The sequence below is a fragment of the Callospermophilus lateralis genome, chromosome 4, assembly GCF_048772815.1.
Source record: "Callospermophilus lateralis isolate mCalLat2 chromosome 4, mCalLat2.hap1, whole genome shotgun sequence".
Classification (NCBI taxonomy): Eukaryota; Metazoa; Chordata; class Mammalia; order Rodentia; family Sciuridae; genus Callospermophilus; species Callospermophilus lateralis.
In genome coordinates, this window is record NC_135308.1 from 86,407,422 (window position 1) to 86,431,492 (window position 24,071).

The 24,071-nt window shown below is 35.4% G+C and overlaps 1 protein-coding gene and 1 pseudogene across 1 annotated transcript in view; one reads left to right on the top strand and one right to left on the bottom strand.

Annotated features, from left to right (window-relative positions):
• Positions 1-7,096: 7,096 nt before the first annotated feature.
• Plcz1 (phospholipase C zeta 1) overlaps positions 7,097-24,071 on the bottom strand; it is a gene marked incomplete at its 5' end in the record, with an annotated part of 43,153 nt that continues 26,178 nt past the window's right edge. The window contains 8 exons of the mRNA XM_076855343.1: positions 7,097-7,182; positions 7,945-8,094; positions 12,358-12,487; positions 16,759-16,928; positions 17,948-18,064; positions 20,364-20,520; positions 22,050-22,301; positions 23,490-23,639. Of these exons, the coding sequence (XP_076711458.1) occupies positions 7,097-7,182; positions 7,945-8,094; positions 12,358-12,487; positions 16,759-16,928; positions 17,948-18,064; positions 20,364-20,520; positions 22,050-22,301; positions 23,490-23,639 (1,212 nt within the window). The remainder of the gene's footprint in view (positions 7,183-7,944; positions 8,095-12,357; positions 12,488-16,758; positions 16,929-17,947; positions 18,065-20,363; positions 20,521-22,049; positions 22,302-23,489; positions 23,640-24,071) is intronic.
• LOC143398682 (U6 spliceosomal RNA) lies at positions 10,741-10,839 on the top strand (annotated as a pseudogene).

Here is a 24,071-nt window from a genome sequence, read left to right on the forward strand (position 1 = left end):
TCAAATGTACCTGCCTATATCTATATAAGGATGTGTCAATTAGCAGAATATAAGAAATATAATTTTCAGGGGTTAAATAAACAGTATTGAGAATTTGTGGGTTGGCTATAAATATCATACAAGCAATTCCATACAAGTTGCCGGCAAACCCAGCATCCCACAGTCTAGAACAGAGCTCTGTGTTCAGTATTCATTCAATCTTATGTTCTCCCACTTAGGGAGGATTCAATCACTTGATCAGATTAGAGGGCTGGCTAATCCTGCTTTAGAAAACATATTGAACATATCGTCACATTTGAGCAAAGTAAACCCTTCATATATCATTAATGGAAGTTAGTAGTCAGAATGCCCAAAAGAGAGCTGGAACCATTTATTTTTATGATTTATAGTTCTTCAGCTTTTGAGATTTAATTGAAGTTTATTATACTTCACATATTTAAACTATAATTTGATTAGTTTTGAAATTAAACCATTTTCATAATGTCACCAAGATAACATTTCATCAATGCCAAAAGTTTCCTTGTGGCTCCTTTTTAATCCATTCCCAATCCCAGTGATTTACTTTCTGTCACTTCAGATTGCATTTTCTACAGTTTTAAATAAATGGAGGTTTTGCCTACCTTCTGTCATTCATTTTAATGATTTTTGAAATTCATTGATATTAATGCATGTATCAATAATTTATTCCTTTGCTGCATTAAATAGTATTCTATTATATGCATATAGCACAATTTATTCTCCATTGACCTACTAATGGATATTTGGGTTGTTTCCAGTTTGTGACTATTGTAAATAAAGCTGTTATTGACAGTGTAGGGAAGTTTTATTCTTTCCCTCTGAAAACTTTATAAATAAGGTGACAATAGGCAGATTAACAAAAACTAAAAATAAAAAATTTATTAATGTACCTAAACACAGTAGCCACACATACACAGTAAGGGTCAAGGAGGGCTGGACAGCTGCAGAGCTAAATGAAGGGCTGTGGTCTGCGCTTCCGGAGAGAAGGGAAGCAGCAACAGGCTTTGGCAGAGAGAGGAGAGGCACTGATTGTCCTTTTATGTAGATAAAGTCTCCCAGATAACAGCCACCTATGGTAATCTGTGTGCAGGACAGATATGAGACCCACAATTCCTTCTCCCTATGAAAAGATCTTTCCAGAAGAAAGGGGAATAACAGATAGAAAAGCCTGTATCTGCTGGCAGTTTAGTTCACTAATGTAGTTTTCCTTTATGGATCTGCATTTCTTCTACAAAAGGGCTGACCTCCAGAGTCATTCCTGAGTCTGCAGAGACCTGCAGATTCTCTGAATAACCAACCTGAAATATGCCAAAGAAATACATTCGGGGTGGGATATTTTAGTCTCCCACAATCATCATGTAAGGGTTCCATGTGGATATGTGGTTCTGTTTCCCTTGGCTAAGTCTCTAGGAGTGAAATGGCTGAGTCATTTGATAGGTGAATGTTTAACTTTATAAGAAACTGCCAAACTCTTTGCAAAGTAAGTGTCCCGTTTTACATTCCCACAAGCAGTGACAAGAGTTCTGTTTGTCCATGGCCTTCCTGACATTTAGTATGAAGTCTTGTTTTATTTTAGTCATTCTAATGAGAACTCCTTGACAGGGATCAGATAGACATGAACAGTGGGAACATGAGGTTAAAGGAATAATTCTATAAACTGGGCCCACTGAGCTGACCCCACATGCTTTCTCTTTCAAAAAAGGATTTACCTTAAGACCTGTCTGACAAGTAGTCAGGGTATGTACATTATATTACTCAGCAAACTACCTGTTATACACAGGAGAAATGCAGACCCAAAATTCTGATAACAGCACAGGTTGCCCTGAAGATGGGGAAGACTTTTGTGAACCTTACACAGACCAGAACCGAGAACTCAAAGAGGTAAGAATAATTCCCCCAACCATAAAATCTATAAGAACATGTTCCAATTAGAACTAGCCAACATGGACCAAAGTGACCTTGAGTTGTCATGCACAGTGGAGACTTGAAAGTCTGATGTTGTCCTGTTGTCAATCAAAAGTCAAGAGGTGGACACTCTGGAAATCTCCTTGGGACCTCCAAAGAAACTAGAGGGCACCAGGGTGCACCATCCCTTTCCTCTCTGAGGAGACCCACTCTTTCCCTTGAGAGTGACCCCCTTTCCCTTTACCTATCCCTTCTAAAAAACTCATGACTGCTACTCTGAGCAACATATCTGAAGTCTTTCCGACATAGAGGTGAAGCTTTGGTGAAGGGAAGCTTTGGTGACAGCCTCAGTTTTGCAGGAGTCCTCATGCCCTTGGAGTTCTACTTTGCATTCCTCTCATGTTGGTCACCTTTTCATATGTTTACCAGTCATTCACATATTTCCTTGAAGAAAGCGCCTGTTCAGGGCTGGGGATGTGGCTCAAGCGATAGCACAATCGCCTGGCATGTGCAGGACACTGGGTTTGATCCTCAGCACCACATAAAAATAAAATGAAAATGTTGTGTTCACCAAAAACTAAAAAATATTAAAAATTAAAAAAAAGAAATATTGTTCAAATATTTAGCCCATTTTTCTTACTAAATTATCCTTTCATGTGTATGGTAGTGATATGTCTGTGTGTTTGTGTGTGTTAAAATATTTTTCATATTTTTTAACTTATCTTTTCATTATGTTGTATTACAAAAAGCAAAAAAAATTATTTTGATGAAGTCCGATTTACCATTTCTCTTATGTCTCAATCATTAAATGTTCCACAAAACCTTTGCAACTTACCCCAAGGTTACAAAGGTAGTTTGTCTGCTTTCCTCTAGAAGTTTCATACTTTTAGGTTTAAGTTTATGATTACTTTTGGGTTGTGTAAGGTAAGTGACAATATTCTTTTCTTTCTGACTAGTCTGGATTAATATTCCTGGTTCTTTCATTTACTATAGACCACAGGAAAATCAGTGTCTCTGGCTCTGGTTCATTAATGCCATATAATATAGGATTGCAGAAAGGATTATGGTTAATTTATATTTAATACTAGGTGCACATTAGGCCCTGCTAACACTACAGATATAGTGTCTATCACATTAGAAGAGTGACTATCTTGGGACAAGAATGGGAAAGATAACTGAAGTATATGAATTAAACTGTGCACAAATTGAAGGTAGACAGAGGCACTGATCCCTGGAAATGACAGGTAGTTGAGGCATTTACAACCAACTCCCCACTGTGTGCTAGGCTGGTATATAAGGATAGGAGACACACAAATGTCCAATCTCCTCAAACATTCAAATTCCACTTCAATTCACCCCTTTGGTGTTTGAAAGGAAAAATTTGCAAAGTCCTTACAGAACCAAGTTTCACAAATGGCTCATATTTTGTGTTCCAAGAATTCAGAATGCATCTTAGTTCTAAGAACTAAGAATCCTTTGTTGATAGACAGACTTCCAGAGGATTATTACTTTGAAAGTAATGCAATTCAACAAATGTTTTTGTAGTACCAAGAAAAATGAGGGTCTTAAGAATTCTTGAAGAATGCAATCCAGTTCATATATTCCCCAAATAAAATATCCGTTTTTCAAGCCCACTATTAGAGTTTCACTCAAAAGTGAAACTCCATTTTCTCTGTATTAACTGCATGAGCTTCTTCCCAGTGTGGCTCCCAAATCTCCCCTGCTGGAAGCCCTTTTGGGGGTGCATGTCTTGCATTCCTTTATAAATATGTTCTTCCATATACCAAAATTTCAAATAGAAATCTTCTTTTCATGGCTACAGAGAAGCTTCACTACATCTCTTTCAGAGAAAGATTACTTCATTCTTCAGCAACAAGCCTGTCATTTATCCTCCAGTGCCCACCATTCCCCAGATAGACATCAGGGTAAGTCTAGGTGAGGAGACCATGCTCTACATGTTTCCTGTTTGAGCCCCAAAAACACAACAAGAAAAAAAGAAAAGCTCAACATTAGCAACATAGTAAAACTTCCCATCACACCGATCCATACAAAGTAAAGAAGAGTCTATGTCATTCTTCTTTAGCCACAGACCGCTGGGGACACACACCTGGTTTCATTGCTCATTGCTCATTGAGGTGCATGCTATAGGGGTTCAAGAGTGGTCTCCACAGGAGGGTGTTAGCAAGGCTCACTCTTGCATTCAGGCCATGTTAGACAATGTAGGGGAGGGTCAAGGAAGTAAAGCTCTCCTCTATATTGAATGTCATCAAAAATAGAGGGCAGTGGTATGACTAGACTAAATCTTACACACAGGAACAAACTGAAACAAAAGGTAAAGAACCAAGTCATTCCTGTTCCAGGATAGCATTTGCTTGTTTTTAACTAGGGATTGAACCCAGGGACACATGACCACTGAGCCACATCCCCAGCCCTTTTTTATATTTTATTTAGAGAAGATGTCCCACTGAGTTGCTTAGGGCCTCGATAAATTGGTGAGGCAGCCTTGAACTCATGATCCTTCTGCCTCAGCCTCCTGAGCTACTGAGATTACAGGCATGTGCCACCACACCTGGCAATATAGGGCATTTTTGTGTTTTGAAAATATTCATACTTGTTGAAATGTGTTGAGTCATGATTAAAAAGGGATCCTCTGCTTTTGTCCTGTTCCTCCATAACATAGAGCAACCTTGTTTGGATTGATGTTCTGAGAAGTCATTATGGTCAGCAAGGAAACACCTCGCCCTGACACTGAACCAGATGCAGCTCCCAGCATTCTCCTAGTCTTAGTTGATGGTTTAAAGTCAGTTCCTAGCTGTCACTTTTATCAGTTGTAGGGAAGCATAAACCAAGGAATACAACTTTATCTGGGAGAATATGAATGGCTTCCCTGAAAGACTGATTTTTTTTTTCTTTTTCGTTGTAGATGGACACTATACCTTTATTTTATTTGTTTATTTTATTTTTGTTTTTTTAATGTGGAGCCGGGGATCGAACCCAGTGCCTCATACATGCTAGGCAAGCGCTCTACCTCTGAGCCACAACACTGACCCCAGGAACTGATATTTAAACTGAGTTTAATTTAAAAGGTCTTCAGTCACCACAGTCCAGGAGTTCATTTAGTCTTTTCTTCTTTTTTCCTCAACTCATGACTGTTTCTTACAAATGAATTACGCTTTAAAAGGAAGAGTCAAAGCTGGCTTCTCACACTATTCCCAATCTTCTCTAAATGTGAGAACATTCCTTGGTCATGGAGTTTCTATGTGTACTATGTATTAAAGGTTCTTGTGGGGAAAAAATATCATAAGACATCATAAGATTGTTGGACAAGAATATTACACTCCAAATTGTATTTCTGATGGAGAGTAAAATATTAAAAAATGAAATAGTTGATTTTCAAAGTCACTGAGGTGAGTTTGATGGGTACCTGAAGATAAGAAAAGGAAATGTGGGCTGGGGATGTGGCTCAGGCGGTAGAGCGCTCGCCTGGCATGCGTGCGACCCAGGTTCGATCCTCAGCACCACATACAAACAAAGATGTTGTGTCCGCTGAAAACTAAAAAATAAATATTAAAAAATTCTCTCTCACTCTCTCTCTGTCTCTCCACTCTCTCTTTAAAAAAAAAAAAAAAAGGAAAGGAAATGCATCCTTTTTTCTCCCTTGTTTCACAGATGCATGGTAAAGACCAGAAATAGAAGTTAATTTCACTTCAGTATTAATGAATTTTCCTGCAAAACTCACTTGATGAAAGTCTTCAAATCTCATGAGATTGCAGATCTTCAAATGGCTTTAGGAGATTAGAGAAGGTTAAAGTCTTGGGTCAATGAGCTGAACATCCCACCTGCTGTCAGGCTGGACAACAGATGATTTAAATAAGATCTATCTATCGTCATCTGCAAACTGGAAACATCCCTCTAGGAACTGGCTGTGCATGCCTACTGAGAAAAATGCACTCTGTGGAATATTAATTTTCCAAAAAATTAAATCCAGACATTTCATGTGAATCTGTAAGTTAAGCATTGAGTAATCTAGGATATATCTGACTATTTATGGCTTGGAAATTTAAATTCACCCAGGTATTTGTACTTTTAATATTTGTTGCTGAGGGTAAACAAAAATCAAATATGCTTGATGGGTTATTTTACATTTTGTGGTCATCAAGAAATAATATATTATTATACATCTCAAACAAATAGTCATTTTTGTTTTGTTTTGTTTTGTTTTGTCCAAAGATAGGATTTAGTTTCAACAAGTATCTACTGGAGACCACCTTTATTTATGGAACATTGTCCTGAGGGCTTTCACACATCACCATGAGACAACAATATGGCAGGATAAGTGTTAAAACCCCTGGTGTTTTGAAGAACAGTTTTAAAAGATTCATATTTTTCATAGCATTTAGTAAAGCAAAGTCCTGCAGATGGTGAGAGGTCCAGTGTGAGAAATAGCACAGGAATCTTATGCTGACCCAGAGACAGTCTTGAAAGTTCACTTAGTACAGAATCAGAATATTGCAAATTAATTCAAGCTCCAAGCATGCAAGGCACCATAGTAGCTTTCTTTTATAGATATGGAGCCTAAATATAGTTTGAATGCACATCAATTTCATATGCACTTATAAAGATGTCTGTATAATTACAGGGTACCAAATCCAGTGCACAGTATCTAAGAACGAGCATGAGAATTCAGGGCTAATTACTCTCAAGGATAAAAAAGGGCATAGAGGGTCTGGCAATCTAATTTCTTCTCACTAAAATATGCAGTAGTGGGTGCCTGGGAGTTAAAACACTCAGACTTCCCATCGTTCATACTGTTAAATATTTGCCAACATATCTTATACAATCAGGCATGTTTTAAAAGCCTGTAAGTTCTACTCATTAAAAATGATGGAAGCAAGTTGAAAAAGCAGTGTTGGTGATAAGGACAGAGAACCAGCTGATAAGAACCCCACCTGGGAAAAGGGGGAACCCACTGAAGTGCCTGTTTTTGTTTTTCCACTGTTCTATTTTGCATTATTTAAAGCAAAGTCCTGATGAAGTGAATTAGTTCAATATTTCTGTTTTTGTACATAACTATTTTGCTTTATGTTAAAAAAAAAAAGGAAAAGCTATGGACATTCATTTTGGCTGTTTTATTGTGGTGCATAGCTAACAATGTGTCAAGAATTCTCTGTTGCTATCTGATGTACCAAACATAAACAAACAGTGAAGCAGGCTCAAGACTATCACCCGTTTTGGAACACAGAGGAATACGACGGTAACCTGCAAAAGGAATTGTATTGAATTAAAACAATAACAACAAATTAATCAGTTAAGAACCCAAAAACGCTACTGAGAAAGAAGGTGCTTTTGTCTAAATGTACACTTGAAACCCTGGCTGTAGAATTATAGTTCCATCTTGAATGTTAATTTTCCACACACAAAAAAAAATTAAATATTTGCAATTTCTATTCTGACTTCCAGAATTATGTGCGCCTGAACCGAGCACACAGCGTACTCCAAAATTAGCCACTGTTCTGCTTCAAGAAGACTCTGTTTCCTAGGGACACCTCAGATGGTGTTAGAAAAGTAAGCATGCTGAAGCAAGGTAATTAGAAGCATAGTATAAATCACCCTGGCAGCCCTGGAAAGGGTGGTACAAGGATCATCTCTGGCCCAGGTCTCTTTTCCTCAGGCAAGAGTGAATTATTATTGCCTCTTCCATAAGTCAGACCCCTTTCCCTTATTTCTTATGGTAGTTATGACTACTCTTCACTGAGACAGAGAACTATGATCCATGTAAAGAAACACACACACACCACGTTTATTTACTTAAGTGTTCCTAGGAAGTCCACATCCCCACTCTACCTTCCACATGAGAAGACATTTCTGAAATTCCATGGAAAGAAAATAGGTGTGAATACATAAATTTTCCTTTACATCTTATTTCAATAGATAGAGGTGTTTGGTATTTCAAAGTATGCCTTTGATAAAGACAAGATATGTTTAATGTTCACATAATCATCTTACTTTTAAGAACATTACCTTTGTCCATGCATAGAACTGGTAAAGTATATTGCCCAAGAAATTCATTTCCAGTTAGTAAACCTTGATTTTCAACAACAAAACGTATCAATGCCAGTTCTGGCACTTGAATAATAAATGTGAATGTTTCATTCCATCTTGGACTAAAAGCTGAAATATAAGGGAGTAGATACAAAAAAAAAATCATAGACACCATCTCTAGGGAAAAAATAAGTAACAATTACTCTTCAAATTTTTCAACACTTTGATAATAACAATAACATAGCTTGTGTTTCAGAGTACTGGAGTTTTTAATTCTCTCAATGAGAGAAATAAATTATAATAATAACAATATTGGCTAAGCAATGTTCTAAAAATATTACATAGATCACCTCCTTTCATCCTCACAATGACTTCATCAGGATTATTACTGCCCCTATTCCCAGATAAGAAACTGAACCACAGATGTTACAGAACTTCCTAGGGTTTCACATACATAGGAACTAAGTGGTGGAGGAGTTCATACACAGGGAGTCTGATTTCAGAGAAGAAACTTCAAATCATCCTGCAATATGACTGATGTGCCTAGGCATTCCCTTAACAAACAAACTGAGACATGAAGAAATTAACATCATTTTTCGATTCCAGGTCCTATGACACAAATATCTCCATACATAGTTTTTGAACTAAAAGCTAGATAATGAATTCTCTAAAGCCAGATCTTCATCTTTCTTTTGAATAAATGGTCATTTCAAGATCCAAAGTGGATGAATAATTTTGTTCTCTGACAAAATAAATCATCCAAAACAACCAATTCCTTGCCAAAGTAAGAAATCCAAATGGTTTTACAATATGACCCAAATTATACAAAATGTAGAGCATAATTTAATGGAATCAAGATACTCACATTCAGACCAAATATATATATTTACTCAGTAAAGAATCAAGGGTTTGGAAAGAAATAATATATATTGTTTTCCAGGTATAAAGGAATGCTACACTTGCTATGTCAATAGTTTTTGTTCTTTTCAGAAGCACTGATGAATTTGTGACTAATTATACTAACACTACATTTTCTGAGTTGCACCTGTGGTCATAAAGGCACATTTAGCAAATGGAAATCCAGGATGTGGTCTATGCCCATGGAAACTGTAAACTAATTGGCTCATGCTGGGATAATAACTGTATTACCTTGACCTAAGAAGAGAAAGAAACATATAGAGTTCAGGAGCAGATTTAGAGTCAATTCTTTATAGACACTATACACTATCTACAGAAAATTCTTAAAACTGAGTTATTTGTCCTTCTCCAACCCCATTCATTATATCTACCATTTCTACCTCCTTTCCTTCCTTTGTATCACTATATATCTCTCTGTCTCTGTCTGTCTTGGTGTCTCTCTCTCTCTCTCTCTCTCTCTCTCTCTCTCTCTCTCTCTCTCTTTCTGACACATACATATATAAATATGTATTAGATGAGAGTCTCCTAACTTTTAGTTGTCAAAATAAAGGTAATCCAGGATATGAAATCTGATAAAGGTTAATGTAGTTTCTACATATGACAAAAACTAAGGAATTACCTTCTCACTTTATCCAAATATGATCCTTTTCCTCCCAGACTCTCATGTCGATAATGACATTACTGTCACCCCAGTTGTTAAACTCTTGCAATCCCTCTTGTCTACCCATCTAGATCTTTACTCCTGAACAGTGTCCCTCACATGCATTCTTTATTACTTTTCTGATGTCACAGCTTTCCTTATCCTTGATTTCTACATCTTTTCTTCATTGAGTTCATACCCTGACTCTGTTTTATTTCTTATTTTCCTCTCATACCCTTCTTCCCACCTGATCTACAGACACAATCCTCCTAACACTGAACTCTGTTTTAGTATCATATTCCTGTTCTAAAAATCTTAAGAAAGTCCATAAGAGCTCAGTGTGGCTTTTGCAATTTTTCATAACTACCTCCAATATTATATTCTTCTTTTGCTTTCACTAATCTTTCCTAGGCACCCTGTACTCCACCCACCCTGAGTTTCTTGGCTTTTCCCCAGCATGTTTAAATTGTGTCTTCTTTATGTTTTAGGACTCATTAGTCTTTCTTCCTTACATTCCCTTATTCTCAATCTATGCAAAAAAAAATCTACATATTCTCCAAAAGCCATCTCTAAATAATGCCCTTTGCCCATACAATTCATTCGACTCTCTTTGAAGAACTAATGAATTCACATCATAATGTTTTACTTGTATCTCATCTCAATACTTGAACTGTAAGCTATCTATAATAAATTTAATTGATAAATACAGGATAATATATTTAATAATTGGGAAGTACATAATATATTTAATAAACAGAAATTTTAAGTAGTTTCATAATTGTTAGAGCACCAGGTCTTTAGCATAGCAAGAGCTCTGATTTGATGAACTTAACTGAATGTCTATGGAACAGTTCCATAAAGTTCAGGGATGTGATCAAAATTCTAGAATTTTGTTTCTATATATTTTGCCATGAAGACTCAAGTAGAAGATGGAGGGAACAAGAGATGGCTTACTCTAACTTCTTTACACAGCAATTACTACTTTTTGACACTGCCACTGGAATGTGGCTTCAATCTAAGAGGTGACAAATAAGGCAATAGCTCCTCACCAATATTCCATCCAATGGATAACCTGCAACGAGGCAGCAAAAATTTCCCAAATCTTTTTTTCTATGACTTTTGCCTTAGAGTCCATGCTGGGGAAGGATTAGGGGAGTGCAAATGAAGCAGTCTGTGGACACTGTTCAAAATTATCATTCAAGAAAAATAAGACTATGGTCCCTTCAGCAGCACATACACTAAAATTGGAATGATGCAGAGATTATTGGCCTCTGCACAAAAATGACACACAAATTTGTGAAGTATTCTATATTTGGGGATGGATCTGAAGACTACCATGCTAAGTGGAATAAGCCAATCCCAAAAAAACCAAAGGTGTAACGTTCTCTCTGATATGTATTCACTAACCCCAACAAGAGGAGAGAGGAATATAGATGTTCAGTGAATAAGACAAAGAGGAATGAAGGGAAAAGCAGAGGGATGGGAATAGGAAAGACTGCAGAATTAATATGACATATAAGAATATATGTTCAGCTGGGTGTGGTGGCACATACCTATAATCCCAGCAGCTTGGGAGGCTGAGACAGGAGAAACACAAGTTCAAAGCCAGCCTCAGCAAAAGCAAGGCACTAAGCAACTCAGTGAGACCCTGTCTCTAAATAAAATACCAAATAAGGCTAAGGTTGGGGATGTGGCTCAGTGCCCCTGAGTTCAGTCCCTGGTACACCCCCCTCCCCCCGAGTTCAATCCTTGGTATACCCCCCCCAGCAAAAAAAAAAAAAAAAAAAAAATATATATATATACACACACACACACACACACACACACACACACACACACACACATATGAATATACCACAGTAAATTTCAACATTGTATTTCACCATCAAATTTCAACATCCACAAGACTGGGATCCTAATTAGGATAAGATATATTCAATGCTTGTATAAATCTATCAAAATAGATTCTACTGTCATGTATAATTAAAAAGAACAAATAAGATTTTTTTAAGAAAGAAGAAGAACAAGACCACACCAGATCCTCTGCCAATGTCATTTAGTCTAGAGCATATTTCCAGACCCTGAAATGAAATACACTATGCTTTGGAAATATCTATTTAAAGAGGATTCCAGATGCAAGGATCAGTTCCAAGGTCTCCTCTAAGGTGATCCTGACTAGGTCTTAATCCCAGGAGCCTATCCTTTTCAACATTTCCTTAGTAATTTCAACCTCAGAGAAGAAATGATAATTCCAGTACTGAAATTACATAAAATGTCCCTGGATACTGGTAGGTGGAAAATCTTACCTAAGTCATTCCTTCCAATCCTGCACTTCTCTTTTGGCAAAAATGACTGCATTATGAATCTAAATATTGGATCAGTAGGTTTTTATGACTTCTTTAGCCTGAGTCAGAAGCTACAGATCTTTGATCTAAAATAATTCAAGCAGTGAGGTAAAAATGTGTAATACATTGTGTCAGAACAATCATGAGATTTTCATTTAATACAAAGATTACACACTAAATAGATTTGCAGCTGTCAAAATGTCTCTCATAAATATGGAAGAAAACATAAAAAGGAGGTAAAAGTGAAAACAGCAATAATTTTGCATGTCAGATAAATTATTCTAATTTTTCTATCTGTTATCTGAAACATACCTAAATAACCTCATCACTATTGAACTGTTTTTCAGTTAACATTTCGGTAATCTTGAACATAACAACCTTTGCCTTATGAATAACCAGTGTGTGTGTGTGTGTGTGTGTGTGTGTGTGTGTGTATGTAATTTGCAAGCTTTCCAACAAGAAGACTAATAAGATATATTAGGAGCTCACCATTTTTTTTAACTACACGAGTCTGCTGTTTCATATGATCATTTGGAACACCAAAAACTTCCACAATCACTAATGTGTCAATCTTGTTAGAGGATGAGTTACCAAGAGGCAACTGGATACCACTGATGAGCTGCACAAATGCATATGAACATGAGAATTTAGCAGAATATTAAACTGGATTAACACAATTTCAAAATAAAATCAATTGCATATTCTAAAAAATTGATAGACTATCAGTTCCTACAAAATTGAATCTGTAACACAAGGCAAATTTTAGAATCAAAGTCTTTTACTCTCAAGTATCAATAGATAAATACTAAGACCATGTCTAAATCATTCCATTTTGCTTAAATGTGTTTAGTACAGCAGAATCCACAAGGTCCAGGGTTTGAGTCATTACCATATTTTATGTAATTCTGGCTGGGGGTTCTTATACCAGGTGTTATTCCTAAATTTATACTAAGCATACTGAAAAAAATTAAAAGCAAAATGAATATTCCTTCTCAAATGTAAAAAAAATCCCATAATTCATTATAATATTTTCTGATAAATTAATGTTTGAATAATTTATCAAATTTTGCATTACTGTTTTATCTGTATTGTCATAAGTAACCTGAGTTTGATAAAAATCACATATCTCATATGCATATTAGAGACTGGGTATCAAAAGAATGTTAGAAGTAATTAATAATAGTTTTACTTAGATATTTATTAGCCAAGCTAATTATTAAAGCAGAACTTTGCTTTACTTTTAGGAACAAACTGAACCCAAAAAGGTATTTATAATGTACTAACTTAGGGTAAGAAATGGAAGTTAGGTCATAACTTTAATTCCTGAAGACTATATAGAGGAATAATAAATAATTAAGTTAGGGTTTTTTTTGTTTTTTTTTTTTTTAAGAAAGATGGAAGGAGGGTGGAGAGATGTACAGAGGGTTAGAAGGAGGGACATTTATTATGGCATTTGCTAGAAACCTGAGTGATTACAAATATTTAGCAATCAATATTCATCGGGCCTCAACCAGCATAATTACATATGAAGTTTTTAGAAAGCACATAGACCTGTAGTACACTGGTCGCAAATATCAATGTGTACCAGATAACTATCAGCAAGTCAGGTAGCAGACCTTTACCAAAATGGAGAAACTCTGCTTTGGTAAGCCTCAGGCCAAACAAAATAAAACATTGCCTAATTCCTAATTTTAATATACATAATTGAATATGAAACTCTAATTAACAAAGCCCCCGTAAGAGGCACTGCAGAAGACAGGATGTCAAACAGAAAACCCTGCCGCTGGGGAATCAGAGTGGCTCTTTCATCCTGTGGTCTTACACATAAGATTTTGAATCTAGATAGTGGTTCCATGTTTTTTATAAGTTTGAAAATAACTGATCTAAACCTAAATGCTGTTTCTAGATGACAAAGATTAAACCAGAAATGTTGAATGCCTACATGGGGAATATAAGAAAGCCAAGAGTAAAATTATCCCCTCTGATTTCCAGGTCATGTTCCACACAATGTGTGCAAGTTATAAAGTAACTACAAATGTCCATAGAACAATCAAGAAAGAATTCACACAGCCATGGCTGAGAGAACCACTAGCTCTGACTGTCTAACTGCACCCCACTTATAGCTCTATGAAACTTCAGAATACAAGGGTTTTGGTTAACTTTTTTGTTGCCGTGACTGAAAGACCTGAAAAGAACAACATAGAGAAGGGAAAGTTTACTTTGGCTCACGGTTTCAGAGGTTAAAAAGCATAAGCAACATAGAGGTGGATTATGATCAGAGAAGGATCCTACTTCCATGTAGGTGTAGAATAAAGTTAAGGCTAGAACTGGTGAGAAATAGGGATAGAGAAGTAGGTCAAGGCCTAAGTAGAAAATAAATCAGTAAGCAAAAATAAATATGAAATATGCGGATAAGATTAGCATTGTAGCTAAATCTCTCTAATCAACTTGCAGAAGAAGGGTCGAGAAAACTGAGACAGGATACCTGAAAATCCCTTAGGAAGCCAAAGAGGCCCAGTGACTGAATTTCTGAAATCAGGCAGCAGCATAGGAGATCAGAACTAGAGAACAGATAAGTGAGATGATAGGAGTAGAATCAGCAGGATTTAAAGACGAGGAAGATGTATAAGATTGAGTTGTTCCTTCCCAAATTCTAGTCTGAGCTGATTGTATGTGTGGTACCATTCATTGACAAATAAATAAAATATCAAAAGTTGGGCTGGGGATGTGGCTCAAGCGGTAGCGTGCTCGCCTGGCATGTGTGCAGCCCAGGTTCGATCCTCAGCACCACATACAAACAAAGATGTTGTGTCCACCGAGAACTGGAAAATAAATATTAAAAAATTCTCTCTCTCTCTCTCTCTCTCTCTCTCTCTCTTTAAAAAAAATATCAAAAGTAGATTTAACTACAAAGAGATGTTTAGGTTTTAAAATATTAAGTTTGACAGCCTGGTGATTAAATAGATAGGGGTACTAAATAAACTATTAAAATAGTCTTAGGTTCTAAAAGTGAGGTCAGATTAAAGATTTCAGTATTGTTGGTGGTTAAACAATGAATGTTTGTGAAAGAAAATCAAAACAATATTTAGTTAGAAAGGAAAGTGAGACAGAATCTCTCAGGTGGCAGATTAAATTGAGAGTGAATATGTCTTAAAAGGCATTAAAGAGAGATTCAGGTGGAATGGGAAGGATCTTACAAGAGGCTGATACACCTCTTCTCACTAGATCAACCATTTACAAGATGCAGAAAGGCTCTCAACACTACAGTAATGTTATATAATAAGCTCAATGGTCACTATTTTGCCAGATCCTAGAAAGAGTGTCAACTAATCAGTTTTGGTGAATCCACTATTTTAGTCAATTTCTTCCTTTCCAGCAGATGCTCCTAGTTTAGGGTCACAAAATCCTGGACAGCCAGAAGAAAAGTCAGCTCCATCATTCATTGGCCATGGCCACCATCATTTCAATCTCATTCATCTTCACTGAATACTCTTTTCCACATTAATTTCTGGAAAACAACTCTCAAAACTCCCATTGACTGCTGAGCTAAAATGGGCAGGGCTTGAAGTAGATAAGACTTGTCTCCCAAACCTTGTGATGTCATGATAGTGGAAAGAGCTGGGGTAGGAAGAGTTTCCAGAGAAGCATACTCAAGCTCACTATTTCAGGGCCTCTGACATCCAAGTAATGAGGGGCAAGAGCTCTAAACAGTCAGAAGAGCCAACAAAACTGCACTAAGTAACAGCACCAGACACAATAAACCAATCCAGAAATAAAAATATCAGTCTTCACCAAAATTCCAGAACGGGTTCTGATAGGAATTCATGTGGTTCTAGAAACAACTAGTTAAATAGAGGGGGACCAAAGAGACTATACCTACCCAATTTATTTGCAAATGAGAGGTGCTAGTATAGATTAAAATAGGGTTGCTCACAATTAAGTGGAGGAAAAAATGCAAGTAGAGATTTCTCAAAAGATTCAGTGACATTTTTTAAGAGTAAATAAATTTTCCATTTAGGCTATAAAGAATAAGAAGGAGGTTCAGAAAAATCCTTACTAATAGAAAAAAAAAATTCAGATGACTGCTTTTGTTGTTAATGAAATGACACAGGATGTTATGAAACAAAATATGAGAATGAATTAATAAGACCAGAGTCTGAGAGAAGGGCACTGGTAGGATAGAGACATTAAAAAGGAAGCCGTATGAGGTAAATAACAACTGGGGAAGAGGGACCAATACTGCGAGGGAAAACTTTGCATCGACATTTAAACTAATGAAGACTAAAATCAACATAGAACAAATGTTAAAAGCTCTCCTAAAATGCAGAGGAGAGGGGAACATTCTAAAGTTGACATAAATTGGTAGACATAAAGGACAGATACTGGAGAAAAGCATACAGACACTTTTCCTTTCTAAGCAATCAAATCATGTTCATAGACATAAGGGGGGGAAAGGTCTGAACTACAAAAGATTAATTCTGGAGACTAATATAAAGAAGACAGCTCCAACGATTTCCTGGTGGAACTTTATTCTTTAAAGTTAAAGAGGGGGAAAAAAAAGTAGCAAGGTCATCAGTGGACTGAACTCGGACCTCTCTATAACAATGTTAAATGCTGAGATACAATGGAATAGTATAAATAGATCTTTGAGAAGAGAAAGTTCTGGCCTCAACATGTCTATTCACAGGCAGGTAATCATTCATGTAAAGATGCAACAGAAAGGCATTTTTCAGATATGAAAAAATGTTGAAATATCACCAAATTATAGTACCTGAAACGATTTAACATAAGCTTAAAAGGCATTAAAGAAAACTAATGGAATTCAAAATTATTAATGTATGCTATCTTATTTATGTAATAATCAAAATAAGTAAAAGTCATCAATCTTACCCTTATTGTAAGTGTAAGTGGATTGCTGTCTCTTATTTTACTTGGATTAAAGTTTGATTTAGCATCTCTTAGGAATTGGGGTTTCAAAATATATCCACAGCCACCATTATCCAAAAATTTCCCATTTTGCAGATCCATGGGCAGACCAGGAGTTTGGAAATTCAAGGCCACTGTGAGAAAGAAGTGTTTTGACATTGTCAGGAAATTAGGGGTACAATTAAAAAGACACAGTTAAATGACTTACTGAAATCTAACCATGGGTTATTTTGCTTCAAATATTCTGAGAACAAACATCACCAGCCTAATGATATGATTTTTAAACTTTTTCCTCCTGCGTGTCTGTATTAATGTATGTTGGTGGGGTGAAAAGTTTAATCTGTAAATTAAATTAGCTTTGAGTAAAGAAGTCAAAATAGTACACAGTGTAGATTACACAGTAAACAAACCACATGTCAGGTAAATTCAAGAAATATAAAAATTTTAAAAATCAGTACTTTAAATGTCAGAGGTGAAGATACCAACTATATCACAGACTTTCAGGTCAAATGGGTGTTGTTATCATGTGAGGGTTAGTGAGAAACAGGGTGATAATTGCTAAATTGTAGAAGTAACTTAATATAGCCTGATAAGTAGCCACTGCATGCAGTAGCCCCAGTCTCCCACTCTCCTCGAGCCCACCAGCCTTGCCACAATCCATAGAGGATGGGCTAAAACCAGGCACTTTCCGACTGGCTAGTGCCAGTACTGCACCAGCTGTTCGCTTAGAATAAGGAGAAACTTATAAGGACAAATAACCACACCGTGCGATCCTACTCACTTTTCAAGACTATGAATATAGAATCTCTACAAAGTTTAAGTGACAGAGGTCAGTTGATCTGAAAAAGACTTGAACCTGACTTTCTGGCAAAGGAATGTGATCTTCTATGTTGTCTGAACATCTATTTCAGTTTGTTCCCTTCCTCCACCACATATGTACCATGATAACTCCTCATGAATTTGGTTGCCAGGTCACCAGCCCTCATCTAGATTTACCCTCTTCAACCTATTTAGGAATGACTTCAAATCCTGAAATCAATGCTTCATCATTTTGTGCCCCCAGTGACAAAAAAAGGAAGCTTTTTTCATGTATTTTTCATTAATTCATAAAATTAATTCAACTTACTTTTGCAAACAACCCAATGTAACATACCCATTTGACAACCTATATTCCAAAACTCTTGAGGATTAAAGTTAGAAGAGTCTGCTCTTGTTGCTTTAGGATATATTCTGGTAATGAAATTCTTGGTGTGAAAAATAAACTCATAGGCTACAAGAAAAATTATTAAAACATTGTGAAAGATTTAAAATAAATAAACTACTACTTCTATGTATTATATAATTCTACAATAGTTTCAATAAAGTTGCTACATATTATTTTGGCAAATCTATTGGTGATTCAGGAAAATCAAAATGAATCCCATGTCTTTTTTATATTATAAATCATATTTGTTGATTAATAATAATTTCATTACCCAATTTATGTACACTGATAATTCACTTGAAGAAAAGAATGACTTCATTTCCATTTCTTTTTTTCCAAATCCAAATTAACTTCATTTTACTATAAGAATATATAAAATTTCCAAAATAAAATATATTTATTTTTTTAAAACAAAAGTAACATCTTTCCCCATTTCTTCTAACTTTGATTTTCACAATAGGATAGAATCACATGGTAAGTCATATGAAGCTATATGATCCTTGCTAAATTAATTTGATTGAACATTTCACGGATTCACAGGTCCTAACGGTAACCTCAGTTCATACAGTTCAGCTCCCACCCCTCCACTCCATCATCTTCTCCCCAAATTCATTCAATCTCTACTGTCTTTCACTAAAAAACTCACCACCACTCAATAATGTTATTTACCCTCAATATCTTTCTTACTGAAATAATGTCTATATATAACATTATTGGTATTTCTATTTATTTTAAATTACTTGAGATTTAAAACTAACCCATACCTTTTATCATTTAGAACTCCAGTAAATTTTCAAACATAGATTTCATGTTTTTCCAAGATTTTCTTCTTCTACTAACCAGATCCTGTTCCCACAAACATTCCTGCTAGTATGATGGCCAACTGTGTGAGAAGCAGTAATTGTGTATGGCCCACTATATTTGCTAATGGAACTAGGACAAAATCATTTCTTTCCTCATCCTAAAAACTACTCATTAGAAAGCATTGTCAATTTTTAAATTACAGTTAATTTTTCATCAATACTTATTTTTGAAAGTTGCACTCTACCTGAACGTTATTTGAAACCATTCATGTAAACATGCCTGGGTGTATCATGTTTTCTTATCTAGTTCTAAGGGATGTCTGTCCTTAGGCAAAACACACACCCTTCCGGGTCTTAATGTTTCTCATGTACAAAGTAATACATGATTAATCACTAAGGGCCCATTACATAATATGATTTTGTCACTTCTGAGATTTAACTTTAGATATTAAACATGATTTGATATTATAAATGCAGTAATTTGTAATGCAGTCCTTTATAGAAATATGGAGAAATCAAACAAAACAAGAAGAAATAAAATTACATGTAATATCATCACTCAGTTAAGAACCACTGATACAGATTGGTATATATCTTTCCATTCTTTTCTATTTATATGCTAATTTTCAAAACTGAATAATATTGTTTATTCCCTTTTACAAACTGCCTTTCTTTATTATTAATGTGAGAATCTTTCCATTTCAATAAACTTCATCTACTACATTCTTTTAATGTTTATTATATTTGCAATAATACTAGGTATCTTTGCAGTCACCTGTTAAATTAGTTGCCTATCCCTTTGTGACACTTTCTATTATAATATCTAAAAAGAAGATGGTCTGTTTCCCATTCTCCTTCCCAGGGATTATTTTATTTCTGGTGTAACCAAACAGAAGAACTCCTTCAGATTTAGAGTCAGAAGGCAGTTAGAAGAAGATGCAGAGACAGGTGGAACCTCTGGAGGTGTGCCATGGCCGTGCACACTTCACACAGCAATCCAGTAGTCCAGCCTTGGTACTTCCCTCTCCTCTTCTTAGACACAGCCTCCAAGTCTAATGAACTCTTCCCTCTTCAATGCTGTTGAATTTACAAAATTCCTGATTCCACTCTCTCTGCCCTGCCATAAGCCTTCCTCATCTCCTTTCTGCCTGCAGCCAATGTCATAGAGGTATCTTTCAGAAATACACAGTAGATCGGGCCATTCCTGAGGCTGCAGTCTTGCTCCTGCTCACCTTTGCTCCCAAGACAAAGTCCAAGTGCTCAGCCTCCCTCTGCAACTTGTGACCCCCTGCTGTGCCTCATAAACCACTCACCAAGGTCCCATCCACAAAAGGGTCCATGCTGGACATTTAATCAAAATTGTATGACTCAAAGAAGGTAAATAAAAGCTAAGTTCTGTGGAATAAAATTTAACATAACCTTAGGCATATGTATAACTCTATCTAAATTATGTTAAATATGTTGAAATCTTATAAGAATATAAATATGTAAGTATCATTGATCCATCTCAACCTATATATAACTGATTTAAATGCTGCATCGTTTGAATCATAAGCATTTACCTCTCGTCTTTGAAAGTTTTCGAGCTTGTGTCTCACCAATAGAATTATTTTCATTAAATTGCTGATATAGTCTTGAATATTGAAAGCTTTTGAACTTCTCAGCTTTAGTATAAATGACAAGATCAGATAAGGCCAAAGATATTCTTATCTTCCTGACCTAAAAATAAAATGTAGCAATTTCACATTTTTATAGTAATCATTTGAAAATTTCCTTTTCCAATCAAGAAAATACACTTTCAAATAGATCATTTTATTCTTTTCATAAGATTTTTTCTCAAAAAGTATTTGGTTTAAGTCATGTGATTATTTTTATGAATATAATATTTAATGGCAATACAGCTAGCCTAAATAAATTTAAAATTCAAATTAATATAATAAGTATTAAGGATAATAATTATTACTATTTTCTTTTTCTCAAAGATCTCAGTTTATTCTCATGAATTTTGTAAATTTAGAAGTTTTAGTCATGAGTAAGCAAATTTCCAATTTGCTCTAACATTTTGGAATAGCATTTGCTCTTTTAAAGACCAGGACTTATCCCTCTATATTTCCAAGTTTGACAGGGTGTGGGGGTTGGGGTGGGGGTGGGAGGATGGGCACAGGACACAATGACACATCCCTTGCTCATGCTTGCTCCATGTGTTTAAATAAGGATCATGCAGGTTGGCCCTAGCTAGTAAGAGCTTTTCATCCCCCTAGAATCAGTAATTGGTTCAGAAATGTGCACATAACCAGCTCATAGTTGATGTACAAAATGAAATTTTGCCTACTGTGCTAAGGTGTTCATAGACATGCTACTGCCTTTGAACCTGAAATGAAATGATATAAAGCTGAATTTTCACAATAGTTTTGCACAAATTCAGAGAAAGTGAGACCAAAGATGGAGGAAGAATTAAAATCCTGTTACCTTAATTGAGACAGTATACAAAGGCACCCCTCAAAATAAAATTTTTTCCCTGAACCTGGCATTATGTGGGCCAATTACCTAATTATCCTTTTAGTTAAACCAGTTGGACTAGTTTCAAGCCACATGCAAACTAATATATCTTCTTTTGATACACTAATATGTATAGTTAAAACACAACATTTCATAAATATTTTCTTCTCTCTTTGTGAGGGTGGAGAAATTATGTGGTTTATCTCTATCTTTTGTACTTTGCACAGTGCCTCATATATAAGAGCTCATAAAAACTGGTGACTATAGTGAAAAAAATTAGAAAGAACTAACATAATAAATAATTATTTTTAATTTTTTTTACTTTTTGTTTATTTTTTAATTTTTAATTTTTTGCAGCTGTGGTGATTGAACACAGGGCCTAATGCATGCCAAAAAAGCATTCTAACCATTGAGCCACATATTTAAGAGATTACTCTTTTTAAAAATATATATATATTTAGTTAAAGTGGACATAATATCTTTATTTTATTTATTTTTTATGGGATGCTGAGAATGGAACCCAATGCCTCACACATACTAGGCAAATGCTCTACCACTGAGCGACAACTCCAGACCAAGATATAACTCTTCTCCACTGTCTATTTTTTCAAAGTAAATTTTAAATGATAGATCCCAGGTTTCATATGGAAGGAAATGATTCTTCTTTCTAGGGTCTTTTCAATTCTCCACCAATAAGAAATTAGATATTTTTCAATCACTTGTAAGAGTCTCGCAACGCATCATGTCACCTTCTTTTTCTTGAAAAGTGTTATTGGAAGTGTCTTTTTTTCCTCCATTTCCGTTTCTTGATTGAGTCTTGTCAAAAAATTATCATATGATTCTGTTTCTTTCACTTCTTCTTCTTCCTCCTCCTGCTCTTGTTCTTCTTCTTCTTCTTCCAATTCCTCCACTTTACCATGCTTACTGAAACCATGCCTTGCATGAGTTTCCTTTAGGGTTCCTATTTTCTTATTTTTAACTAGTACTTTGAACTTCAGTGCCTGTAGAAACAATTTTGAAAGAGAGACACAATCACACATTTACAATTAAGTTTGCATTGTTACAGCCATGGCAAAGTGTTTTGTCATATTTTCATGAGAAAGAAATAAAATTTCCCTAATGTTTAATGATGCTGAGCACCTTTTGGTATGCCTGTTGGCCATTTTTATGCCTTATCTGGAGATACATCTACTAAGGTTTTGTGGGGTTTTTGTTTTTTTTTTTTTGTTTTTTTTTTTTTTTTTTAATGAGGCTATTCGTTTTTCTAGTATTGAGCTATATGTATTCATTATAAATTTTGGATAGTAACCTCTGGTATATGGTTGCAAGTATTTTCCCCCAATATTTAGGCTGCCATTTCATTTTGTTGGTTGTTTCCTTCACTGTGCAGAAGTTTTTATATGTGAAATAGTCCCATTTATTTACTTTATCTTTTATGGCCTTATGGTGTAATATCTACCTTAGTAAGATATGTAAGGGACCCATCTGATTGTGGCTGAGGGAACAAGCCAGTTGAAGACTGAATTGATTTCACTAGAATTTATTAGTAAGAAAGTCTTTGGAGACCATAAGAATTCTGGAGCTGGTGGAAAAGGAAGCCAGACTGGATAGGTTGCAAGGAGATAAGAATATGAAAATCTGCGATGTGAAAGAAGGTAATCACAATTGGAAAAGAAGTGAAGTCCTGGTGGCAGAGGAAAGGTGGTTTTGCAAACCAAATACTTGAATATACTCAAAATTTGACAGAAAGAGGTCCTAGATTCAGGAAACTGAAAAGAGCAGATTTATAAAGCAGACCCTGCTCCTTAACTGTTGAGATATTGGATATGTATTGTTTATTCTTTGGACTTCTTTCCTCTTTCTTTGCTTTTTGCCCATAAAATATATCAAACACCTGAGGTATATTAATTGCCTTGAAATTGTGGGCCCATGAAATAAGATATGAAATCACAATGTGGGTTTTTACATATATGTCCATACATTTTCTTTATTTATATATTCTCTTTATTCACCTCCATATTCACAAGAACATTTCCTAGGCAACATATGCAAAAATAAGCCTCTGTAAATAATCAAAACTAAACATTTTCATTTTCATTGGTCTCTAACCTCGTCTCAAGGGCCAATAAGAGAATAACATGATTTGTAGGTTTGTTCTCTTAACCTGAGCATCTTAGGCAAAATTTTACCTCTGGTGAAGGTAGTTTGTCTATATAATCGTCAAGCAAGTCAGAAAGCAGGGAATCTCCAAAAGTAGTCTGCAAAACGTCCGCCATCACTTCTTGCTGGGAAGGGGAGCAGTGGTTTTCTAAAGAGAGCACCACTGGGTACTCAGATGTCTAAAAAATTAACCAATACTATGATTATTAATCAGAACTTTTAAACAAGTTTCACACAATTAATATAAGCACTTTATTTTTACACTCACTTCTAATGTTCAGTACCCTTGCAACATAATTAAGTATTCTTTAAAGTACTTTTACATTTGAAAAGACAGAACCATTAAATCTGCATGAAAAGAAAAATTATTACATTTGCTCCAAACGTATAGGGAAAAAAATCTCAAACATCGATCAATAGATTCTTGTTTAAATTAATTATACCAAATCTATATAAAGAGATGAAACAGATCACTAGTAGAGTTACATACACTATTATTATAAAAAGTTATCTATAATACAGTTTTTATAAAGAAAAACACATTGCCCAGTCCCCTCATGTGTAGAGGCTTGGTCCCATTTTGGCAGTGTCAGAGGTAGAGAAACCTTAGG